General features: G+C 41.4%; 1 protein-coding gene across 1 annotated transcript in view; it reads right to left on the bottom strand.

The window, feature by feature from the left end:
- Positions 1–509: 509 nt before the first annotated feature.
- LOC103467950 (protein bicaudal D homolog 2) overlaps positions 510–11,834 on the bottom strand; it is a 30,274-nt gene continuing 18,949 nt past the window's right edge. The window contains exons 5-9 of the mRNA XM_008414711.2: positions 8,929–9,801; positions 6,921–7,100; positions 4,313–4,464; positions 2,777–3,137; positions 510–907 (exon numbers count right to left, since the gene is read on the bottom strand). Coding sequence (XP_008412933.1) covers positions 902–907; positions 2,777–3,137; positions 4,313–4,464; positions 6,921–7,100; positions 8,929–9,801 — 1,572 coding nt within the window. The 3' untranslated portion in view covers positions 510–901. The remainder of the gene's footprint in view (positions 908–2,776; positions 3,138–4,312; positions 4,465–6,920; positions 7,101–8,928; positions 9,802–11,834) is intronic.

The following is an 11,834-nucleotide window of genomic DNA, read 5'->3' as shown; positions in this document are numbered from 1 at the left end:
TAAAAAAAAGACAGGTAGGASTTAAACGACAACAGCAAGCTCCACTTCRATCATTCYAGACGAGCTCAGGGTTTCCCCCAGTGCTTTATAAGCCTGGCGGGCCACCAGGCTTTGCATGTGTCCCCACCAGGCTAAGCATTGCTTATTTATTTAAGTTTTTTTTTTTTTTTTTATGTTTGCATTTTTAAGACTTTATAGTTGGTGTTCAGGTATTAATCTTCCAATCTCTCAATAACACATTTGAAGTGATATTTTAAAATTTCCTGTCAACTTTTTAAAAAGATTTCACTCAAAAACAAGACGTGCCGCTGGATGAACGACTGCCGTAGCGCCAAACCAACGGGCTTAGCAAGTTTTCTGGAGGAAACCCTGGAGCTAAAGGCTTTCCGATGCTAAAGAACGCCAAACAGGCCGGACAAGGTTGCCAGGTTGAAGGCAAGAGGGTGTGAGGACGTCAACGCCTCCAGAGAACAGATCACAGCCTTGAATCTGAGTCAGAGGACAGGAAATACTGTACAAGAAAGGTTCTGTTTATAGAATAAATACTGTCGATGGTTCACCACAATATACCGCGTTGAAAAAGACGAAACAGACACAGTCAATGAGAGAAGAGAGAGAGAAACGAGCGGCAGGTTAGGCTCTTCATCCTCCTCCGGGATGCATGCAGGTTTCTCCACACCAAGAGGCTGGGATGGAAGATTTTCTGTCTTTTTTTTTATCTTTTCAGATTTTTTTTTCACTCCATGGTSGAGACGGATTAATGCTGCGTCATATCTGGGATGGACAGGATGTCTCAGGTCAAGCAGGGAGGATGGAGGAATTAGCCGGGTGGAGGGGAAGTCACAAGATGAAGACTGGTCCTTATGGAGCAGAGGGGTTTTGGAGTGATGGTGGGAGTGTTTCAGCGCTACRGAAACAGGGGGAGACAGAGACAAAACAAAAACATTAAGTTCAACTTAATCAGAAAGAAAAGAACTGATAATATGAGAATGAATGATAATGACAAGCAGACATCCTAGAGTTACTCACAAAATCTTTCTTACAACTTCCACGTTTTGGTTACAACCACAAACTTTAATGTATTTTATTAAGACTTTATGTGAAAAACAACTAAATCTGAAGCATAACGATAGAAATGGATCACTTTCATTCCAGCTCTACAAATAGAAACCTAAAAAAAAAAAAAAAAAAGGTCTTKTWTTTTAAARCATGAATACATGCTTGTTCAAGCATGCATTCATGCTTGAACAAGCATGAATGCATGCTTGTTCAAGCATGCATTCTTGCTTGAACAATAAAGCCTCCAGTCACTAGGGGGCAGCAGCGCTCAGACAGCATGTTGAGCCCTGTAGAAGAAGGAGCCTCCACCGGCACACTGGTGTACAGAGCTGATGGAGGAGACRAGATACTGAAGTCTGTGGAAGTGAAAAGAAAAATGTCGAAGCAAATTTTGCACAAAAATTGTAAAGTTTTAAACCTTTTGAAATGGAATAAGTTGATGAAGCTAACAAATAACCGTTTACAATTTTTTAAAGTTTTGAATGTTACTCTTTAATCTAAAAATCCACATCCCAATGAATCATTTGCAACGTTTCTCGAGAATCACAGTCTGAACTGTCTTAAACAGTTAACTGAGTTTATAAATGGAAATTGTAGCAACAAATTTAAGTTGCTACAGCTAATTTTWATACAAAAACTGTAGTTCCTTGAGATATTTTGCGTATAACAGACAAATTTCATCCTTTTGGTGAATAAAGCCTAAATTTGTAGAAATGAGTTAATAATAGAGTCCCAATAAAGCACATAGAGGGTTGTGGTTGTAATTTGACAAAATGTGGAAAAGTTCCAAGTGGTATGAAAACTTTTACGAGTCACTACAAGCCATGCAACAATCAGCAATAAACCAATTAAACCTACAAATCTCTTGGCAAAACACAAAAGGTTAAAACAAAACAGAATACATACAAGGCAGCTTATTCAACATCTCATATTTAAAATACTTTCTAATCATAAGCTGCTAGTTTTTCTTGCGAGAGCATTTAGAATGAGAGCTCCGGGCCCTGGAAGATGCAGCCTGACTTTTATTACCACAGTTCCTGTTGGCAGCACTGTGTGATTCCTCTGTGCTTCTATTTACCGCGGTGGAGGATCTGCCTCTAGACTCTCTGCAGACGCTGCTCATCCTGGGCTTACCAGGCGGGTTGTGAGCAGACAGAGCCGCCACTGTTTGGGCCGCTGAGTATCTGGAGTTTGGCTGTGAATGGACCGACTCTGACGGCAACGAGTAGCTGCTAGCAGCTGCTCCTTGMGCGAATTTAGACCTGTTCTGCTTCTTCCTCACAGAGGCGTCTAGGTGTGTTTTTGGGTCAGGGTTTTGCCGGTTTTCAGCCCATGCTTTAGCTGTGTTAGGATACACACGCGAAGCTTTAGAGGAGGTTAGATCATCGGCRTGTGAAGAGGAMGCAGACTTGTGCCTGCTGGAAGAGGAAGAAGCAATGCGAGTTTTGATGAAAGTGTCCTGGCGCACAGGGACCGAAGCTCTCCGGCCGGAYGCAGCCCTTCGTCTATCACTCGTACTGACTGTTAAGTCACTGCTCAAAGAACTGGTGGAGTCTTTACGAGGCAGAGAACGTCTATGACTCACCTCCGTATTAAAAACATCACTGATACTACGACTTCTAATGAAGGTGGCATCTCTTGGGAGACCCCGGCCACCGTGGGACCGGCTGCTTGTGTGAAAGCTGTTGTCGGAAGAAAGAGAAGAGGAGGTTCTTACAGGGCTTGTGTGGAGACTTCGGGTTAGAGCTCGCAAGTGGTGGGTGGCCGAGGCGGGGACGCTGCTGCCGAGGACGGGGCTGGCCCGCGGACTGCTCCTCAGCTGGGGCCTGCCGGGGCTGCTGCGGGGGCTGCGGGAGGCCCGGCCCGACTTGGCGGCCAGCTCTTTGGCCCGGGAGCGCCGGGGGCTGCTGTTCAGGCTGCGGGGGGCCTGAGGAGCCTCCAGGTCCTCCAGACGCTGAGTGAGGGCCAGTTTCTGCTGGATGGCCATGCGCAGGAGCGAGTTAAGAGTCTTCTTCTCGTCCTCAGCAGCGGCAAGCTGCCTCTGCATCTCGTCCAGCTGGGTGACRTACTGATCGCACCTGGAAGACGTGGACAGGGTCAACATGCAGCATGCAGCAACAGGCGAGCAGGAGCTCATCAGAAGGCACATAAAAACAGTCAGGTTAGAGACAAACTGAGTTTGTTGGAGCACACACCAACCAACACCGCAAATAAGACGAATTTTAGAATCTGAAACGTTGCTAATTACGTCGGAGAACTGAAACAACTTCTGCTGCATTCAGACTAAATCTGATTTGAGCGTCGAGGAGCATTTCCAACAGAAAATACTGTAGATGGAAAATCTGAACTTTTGCAGACGAACGCAGWGCAACAGCCAATCAGACTTCGCTCTGTAGAGGAATGCAATTGTGCAAAAAATAAAATTCTAATTGGATTGTTTGACACCAACAAAAAAAAGAAAAAAAAGAAAGAAGTTTTGATCACTTCAGAAATTTCTGAACATTTATGATTTTCTTTATTTAAATAACGAGAATTTAAATTAATAAAGCCACAATTATAAAACCTATGATGCTGCATATRTTCATCACCATCTTTAACAGCATTTTGTTGASTTTTAAAGCCAGACAAAACAAAACAAAGTAGGAAGGTGAACKGAAGGGCGAGTCGTCCACGTGCAGTTCCAGTATCCCTCCACATGGTGGCACYACTAACTTGAACCAYAACCTTTTCCAAAGCTGTAATCTGTTGGATSAGACTTCAGCTGGCCTTGATTACTGTCTGTTCCTGAGTCCTTCTTAAGGATMATCAAGTAGCAGCTCATAAATGTCTGCAAACAGACCAGACAGGCTGATACTCGTCCAGGAACCTCTGAGCCGTTTAACACCTGCTACATAAATAAAAATAAATAAATCTGAAAATTAWGCATTTTTCTAGTTTAYWGCAWTGGYATAATCACTGCTTTCCAATCGAGCAGAGCAGTTTAGTGATCTTRGTTCTGTTGAGTTTTACTSGTTTCGTGCAAACGTTCGGACCTCTTCCTCCCCAACACGACCCGCCTGAACCGTCCTTTTCCCCGCACAAGGCAGAGCATGTGGCTTATAATCTTCACGTGAAGCCGTGGATCGTGCACGGGTGTAATAAGAACGGTAAGCTCATTACCCACTAACGAGTGCTTTTACAAAGCATTTAGTCCTAGAAAAAAACTTTTACAAATATTTTTTCATGTCTTGGRTAAAAGAAATAAAAACCTTACCGGCTGGCAAACATGACTCTGAGAGACGAGAAGGTGGCAGCGTCCTCCTTCAGGGCTTTGAGCTCATTCCTCAGTTTCATCATGGTCTCCGACACCATGCTCTTCTCCGTCTCATACTTGGTTTTCAGATTAGACAAGGCCAACTCCGCCGTCTGCAACGACAAAAACAAAAACCACCTCAAGATCAAACATTTAAACAACAAGGTTTGTGCACCTTTCACAGTAAAATTCAMGTTTTCAAACTTTTCCAGCACCAACTTTAGAGTTATAAACAAATGAGCTAAACTGTCTCAATTCAACATATTATTTATTAATGTTAATATTTTGTGATGGTACTCTACAGCATAATTATAACTAAATTTCATGTTTTGAAGTATCTCACACACCCCAAATACCGGACTGACCCGAGAACAAAACACTAATTCAAAAAAAAATATCCCCCAATTTTAATAACTTTGTTTAACCTATAAAATATAACCAATGTTATAGAGATATATAGGGATMAATAAGTCACTGAGCTATTAGGAATAATAGATATTCATTACGTTGAAACAATCGAAACAAATCGCCTCATGGTAAATTACCTTCTTGMTCAAATTAAATGTTTAAACTCCAAGTTACAACAAAATTTCCAACAATGTTCCCAACTTTTCTGGCATTTAGCAGATGGAAATAATTTTGGTCATTCTAACCAACTTAAAACAAGAAAAGTTTAGTCTGATTTAACTTCACACAGTGACAAAATAAAAATCTATTTTTATTGGCTGTATAAAAATATCTGGATTTAACTTTAATGTTTTCAAAATTTAGGTTTTTGATCAAACCGATTACATTTATTACAAACCCGTGCAGTTTGGTCACCAAACACTTTCAAGGACTTTGAACAATAAACGAGCACTTTCCTAATCTTGAAAACACCGAATTGAAAAGCAGCTGTACGAACCTTAAAGTAAGAAGTTTTTAATTGTTTCATTCAAACATTTTTAAAAAATGATAAAAAAAAAAAATTAAAAAAAAGAATGCAAAAACAATATTTGCTTTTCTGAGACTTTGCCAACAAAGCAGCAGTGCATTTCTATAACAGTGTGGTTTGGGCATCAACACAGACAAAGCTTTTTTTTCGAGTTATTTGAAAGAAGCGCTGCGAAAAAAAAGTTACAAATATAAAGCAAACAAATATAAAAAATAATGAAAAATATAAACGACCAAACCATCTCAAGCGACTGACTGCTGCAGTTCAGACTAAAAATAAAATGAATGCCGTTTGACTGACATCAGGAAAAGCAGCGGGTCGCTTCTTCAAACAGAACATTTAGGCGTTCTGTTGGTACCAGAATAACAGGGCATGACGACCGTACAGCCCTTGATGATGCTAAGCYAAGCAGGAATCTGCATCACTCCAGTGATAGCCAAAGCCAAACCAAATCTAATGCAGTATTATAAATATTTTATTACAGACGAACCGGAGTCCTGAGCCCAGTCTGTCCCAGTAACAGCATMATCAGTTTAACAGCGTGACGTGAAAATAAACATGGAATATATCAAAAACGTCACCTGGAGAGAGTTTGGAGTAACGAGAGAAACAACAGAAGTAGGTCAGATGAGATAAACGAGTGGWGGAGAAAGCAGGCTTAAGATCTGGAAATTATTCAGTATTGAAAGTGCAGAGGAAAAGGGAAACTCACTGGCCCCTTTTTTAGGTACAAGATAGCGATATGAACATTAGCCAATCAACTCGGTGCATCCAACATGGTGAAGCAGGGCATATGGCTTATTATGCTTCCTAGAAGAGATTCTAATACGTCTATGGCAGTCTTTCTCAAACTCTGCTCCGCGTAACAACTGCTAATTTGCAGTGACGTTAGCTCAAAAGTGTGACGCTACAGTTAGCTTACCAAAGGATTGTGTTTAAAAATAATAAYGAATAAATGACTGAAGACCGAGTCACTAAAAAGAAAGCCTGAAGATTATGGTGGAAAGTTTCTCAGGATGAGTTGCAGAACTTTTGTTTTTGAACGCTTTGATGATGCACAGCATCGAGGCAGTGAGCAGCGCTGCGCCCCACGCTGACTAACTGCATCTTAACACCTAAAAATAACAATATTTAYGCTYGGTTATCTGCTGGCTGAAAGAAAATGTTTGTTTTTGCCAACGCAACTCAMGTCTATTCTTCTTTTCTTATGCTTCTAAATTACAAATAGTCCTAAAATGCTATYAGTGCACACAACACYTGAAGTAAAGAACSTTTTAGAATCYACTTTCAGAATCTGTACATAACTCAAAATGACTTGTTCATGGTTTTATTGCGCCACCCTTCACATTCAGAGTAGTCTCTACGAGTTAAGAGACTAACATTTTCATTTCAGGTTGTGTATATTAAGATGTTGCATTATTGAGGAGGTAATTTAAAGTTAGGTGGTCCGTGAGTGTTTGTTAAATGGGGTAAGTGGTCCTCAGCCTGAAAACAGTTTGAGAAACACTGGGTATGGGTCACACATTAGGTATTCATCACATTTCTGCACAAACGTTTAACCTGCATCRACAGATAATGCTGCTGGAATAATCAAATAACCTAAAAGACGAGGAAAAGTGCTGCAGCTTCGTTTACCTGCTTGTTTGCCTTCAGGACAGTCCGCAGGGTTGCAATCTGCTCTCTCTTCGTGCTGAGAAGGGATTTGAGTTTTAGGACTTCCTCCAAAAGGCTTTCGGTGTCCCGCTCCGACTCCTCGCTGCTGCTGAGCCCAGAGTACGGCATCGCTCCCCTCTGACGGCAGAGATCCACAGCCACCTGAGTGGACACACACGKATAGAGAAAAGTGATTTAATGGATGCTTTTCTGCTTTGCTAAATTTCTTACACGTCTGCAACAGTTTAAAACAACAAACCACTTTATTATTTACAATATATTCAGCAACAACTTTCAAATTCCTAGCATGGACTTTAAGTTTCATCATGATACTTTGCAGTGTTATAGTGATAAAGATAAATGTGGCAGTAAAAATTATTCATTACTTATTTATTTAGGTAACTGTATGTCTGCGACTGTCCTTAACCAAATGCTGCTCTTTAGAAACATTCCCATCTGTAATGCACTTCTTTAGGTCACCAGTCACATAAAAAAATGTATATCACTAAACTGCCCACGGTAAATTATTCCAATCATATTTTCAATTTTATTGATATTCTCATTGAACAAACTGTGGAGAAAATGGTAAAACTAACAATCCTGACAATATGGACAGTTTAAACATTAATTTGAATTTGTCTCGACAAAGATAACATGACRCGATAAATGCCCACCCTCAGTTATAGAATTAATGTTTCGCTTCAGAGAAAGAACAAATGTAAGCTTTCCAGTGTTTCAGATAATGTTTGCTCAAAGGATTGYGTTTTCCTCAGGCCACAACTCTTAAACTTTGACCCCTGATAATCCGATCCATTCAGACCAACACACACAGGCACGTGTCGGCACAGMCCTGAACAGGCGCTGGATTTGAGAGGCGCTCAAGAACATTTGCTGTCTGAACACAATGTCAGGTTCAAGGAAAACTGTACAGGGGARAAGCTTTCACTCTGAATATCTGCCTGGCTTTTAGTAGCAGCCTGAAAATAAGATTTGGAAATGATTTATTCCTGTTTGTAAGAGATGAGCTGGTGCTGCCACAGGGTTCAGTCCTGGGACTCCTTGTATTTACTATCTACATGCTACATTACAATGTCACCAGGTGACTCTGAACTCATACAAGCACCAAAAAGATGCTAAGGACAAATAAATGTGTGGATGTGACATAACTTTCACCAGATGACCAGAAAAAGTGAAGTTATTATCTGTGGACCTAAAGAAGAACAATCTAGAGTCAATGCACAGCTTCAGCTATTACAGTAATTAACTAAAGATCAGATCTGAACCTTCACAGCCACATAGAGACGGTTACAAAGTCGGCCTACTATCACCTGAAGAACATTTCCAGGATTAAAGGTCTAATGTCTCAGAAAGATCTAGAGAAACTCATCTAAGCTTTTATCTTTAGTCGCATTGATTACTGCAGCAGTGACCTCACAGGTCTGCTTGAAAAATCAGTCCTCAAGCTGCAGCTGATCCAGATCGTCGCTGCTGGAGTTCTGACGAAAACCAGGCAGATAGAGCGCATCATACCAGCTTTAAAGTCCTTCCACTGGCTCCCTGTAGCTCACAGAAGAGACTTTTAAATGCTGCTGATAGTTTATAAATCACTGAATGGCTCAGCACCAAAATACAGTAAAGATCTGCTGTTGTCATAGCAACCTTCCAGACCTCTCAGGTCTTCTGGTTCTGCTCTGAATCCCCAGAGCCAAACATGGAGAAGCAGCATTCAGCTTCTATGCACCACAAATCAAGAAATCTGCAAAACAGCTGAAACACTGAGTTCCTCTAAATCAAGGCTAAACACCCACCAGTTTAGAGCTGGCTTTGAATCGTAGTAACTGGAACACTGATCAATATATTTTATGTACATCTGCTTAATGATTTTAATATGCATACCACTTGTTTCGTAAATAATGACTGATGTTTTTATGACGTAAAGGACTTTTAACTGCCTTGTTGCTGAAATGGGTCTCAGACACCGCCCTCTTACCCTGAGGTGCTTGATCTGGCAACGGATGACAGCAACCAGGTTGGACACATTGGAYGGGTCCCTGAAATCCAGAGTGGGGGATCCGGGACAGGTCAGCGAGTCTGCGCTGGATCCCGCGCTGTCCACCTCGCCCATRAACTGCAGCGCCGCAGCTTTGGARATGAACATGTCGTTTGCCCGAGGCTTCTTCTGAGCGTTGTGTTGGGCGAAGAYGTGGTGTGACCTTCGCACTCCTCCTCCGCCACCACCCCTAGCGCTGTCCCGGTAGTAGTCCAGAGTGACCCGTTTGGGCGTGATGTTGTTGCACACACAGATGTGGTGGTARAGGTTGGACAGCTCCTCGGAGAAAGCCAACAGCTCCTCCTGAGCGACGCTCAGATGCCCTTCAGAGTCGGTTGCCACTTTCCGCGTGGCTCCGATCTCCTTCTCCAGCTCGCCGATGCGCTCCTGATCCTGCTTGCTGGACTTGATGCACTGCCGGATCTTGTCGGCCAGCTCCTGGGCCTCGCCCCGCCATCGCTCCTTCTCCTGCTTGTATCTCTGCTCAAGGGTGTTGTACCGCGCGCCCGCCTGWGAGAGTTCGTCTCGCAGCTTCAGGAGTTCTTCGCTGGCYGCGCGCATCCGTGCTTCCAGCACCTCTTTGCTCTTAGTGTCCACCTCGTAGTCGAAGCCTTCACTGCCGTCCTCTCCAGTTTCCACCTTCTTCCTCTCCTCTGCCTCCAGGTTTGGATGCGGACGACTTTGCGCTGCTTCCAGCTGCTGAGTGAGAGTGCCAACCTTGTCCTCCTGCTGACTTAGAGCCTGTTTGGACATCATCAGCTGCATCTGCAGTTCCTCCACTTTGCTACCCAGGCTGGATTTCTCCCTTTCTGCCTGAAAATACACACACACACAAAAAAACATKAAAAAATATGTAAATTAGGAAAGCAAGTAATCAATTAATGAGTCATTTTAAAGTTGATTTATCTCATTGATCAACTAACAATTAATAGAGGAGAGGCAACTGTCTTTCCATAACAAACGGCTAAAATGTTCATATTGGACTGAATTTAAAAAAAATTAAAAATTTACCATTATTTTGTGTCACCTCTATTAAATACTGACTGAATAAACACAAAATTGTGGCTTTTGCATTACTAAACTTAAGACATATTTTTAAAATGAAACAAAGCAGAAACCTCTGAGGTTGCTGAATAGAAAATTAAAAGATGAAAAGAATAAAATAATTGAAGCACTTAATCCCCCATTAACAGAGATATTAATATATTAGTACCGTTTCTGGTGGCTTTTGAAGGGATGTTAAAACTTCGCTCCATAAAATGCATTAACAGGTCTAAAAATAATCCACGCTTACTGGCGCCATGTTTCCGTACATCATGTTACAATTTCCCTCTCCCTCCGCTTTTCTGTCAACATATCCTCTTCTTCGTAGCACATGAATAATTTTTGAATGAGAAGCTAACGCGTTCTGCTGAATGAGCGCTGTTAAACTTAAAAGAACCGCACAAAGTGCATTTTATGTCCCACACCGGACTCATTTTGGACAGTTTCCATTTCCCGCTACGCTATGGATCCGCCATCTTTGTTTCTGTATCTCCGGCTCCGCTTCAGGATAACCAGCGGCGCCCTCTGCTGGATGGCGGCTAAACTACAACACTAAAAGAAGCTATAAACTAACGTTATCAGTAAAACAACAACACTCTAACCATTCCTAGTTTTCATTCAGATAATTCGAACTGACTGTATTTATTTTAAGAGAATGAAARGACGATTTCTCAGACCTCCCCACCCTCTTCTTCTTGATGCATTTTTAATGTAACCACATGCAGATCCAGAGAAAAAATATCTGCTAGACAGGAGCTTTTAAACCCAACCCCCCAACTTAAGTGCATCATACATAATGTATTTCCTCCAAACAAAGAGAAGGGACAACTCGATATGTTCTTAATTATTCGAGACACATTCTCKTAGAAGGAAGCTGCGTTGACAATAACTAGGAGTGGACTAAAATTTGTCAGTGAAGCAGTTGTTACRCAACAATCCTGCAGCAACACGGAGCGGATGTGGTTTCCAACAGGAAGTGCCAGCTAACAGYTTAGTCACACAGACTAAATGGTGCTGAAACTTCCTCACTTGGGACAATAATGGATGTTAGTATTATACTGAACCTGAGCAGACAAAGAGGAGTTTCATCTAAAATCTACAAATATGAGATTAGTGATTTGGTTTGGTAKAAACAACAAGAGCAGGCTAATATTTAGACACAATTACTCATTTAAGATGAATGAACAAGTGTGATTTTATATAAAAGTAACATRCTCAGTCCTAGAGTATGATGGTGTGAAAAATATTGGATCCCCTTACAGATTTCCTTTTTTTTTTGTCACTCAAATATTTTAGATGAAACACATTTTAATTTCAGGCAAAGATAATCTGAGCAAAAACTATGTTTTAAAAAGATAAAAAGAAAAACCAATAGAAACATTACTCAACCAAATCCTAATTTAGTATTTTTCTTTAAATGCGCTGTATTTTGTACTTTACAGGCATAGTGCCATTTTATCRCACTATGCCATAAGTATCTATTATTTTAAGCTRGTGTAAAAATTCGGYATAAACCAGACATGACTTAAAAGTAATTTAATGCAATTTAATGTGCTGAAATTGGGCCACYGTCTCTTTAAGAAGCTCCTGCTCTTTCCAATACTCCGCCTTCAGCACATCGCCACAACAATGCTCRTTCAGGCMCCCAGTGTTTCCTCCAGTGTATTATAAGCCTGGCGGGCCACCAGGATTTACTTGTGCCCCCACCAGGCTAAGCATTGCTTATTTATTTAAGCCTTTTTAAAATGTTTGCTTGTTTTTTTAAAGACGTTATAGTTGGTGTTTATCTTCCAGTCTTTTAA

This window comes from Poecilia reticulata, linkage group LG7 (assembly GCF_000633615.1).
Source record: "Poecilia reticulata strain Guanapo linkage group LG7, Guppy_female_1.0+MT, whole genome shotgun sequence".
Taxonomy (NCBI): Eukaryota; Metazoa; Chordata; class Actinopteri; order Cyprinodontiformes; family Poeciliidae; genus Poecilia; species Poecilia reticulata.
The sequence above is the reverse complement of the archived record's forward strand: the minus strand, read 5'-3'. Positions and strand labels throughout refer to the sequence as shown.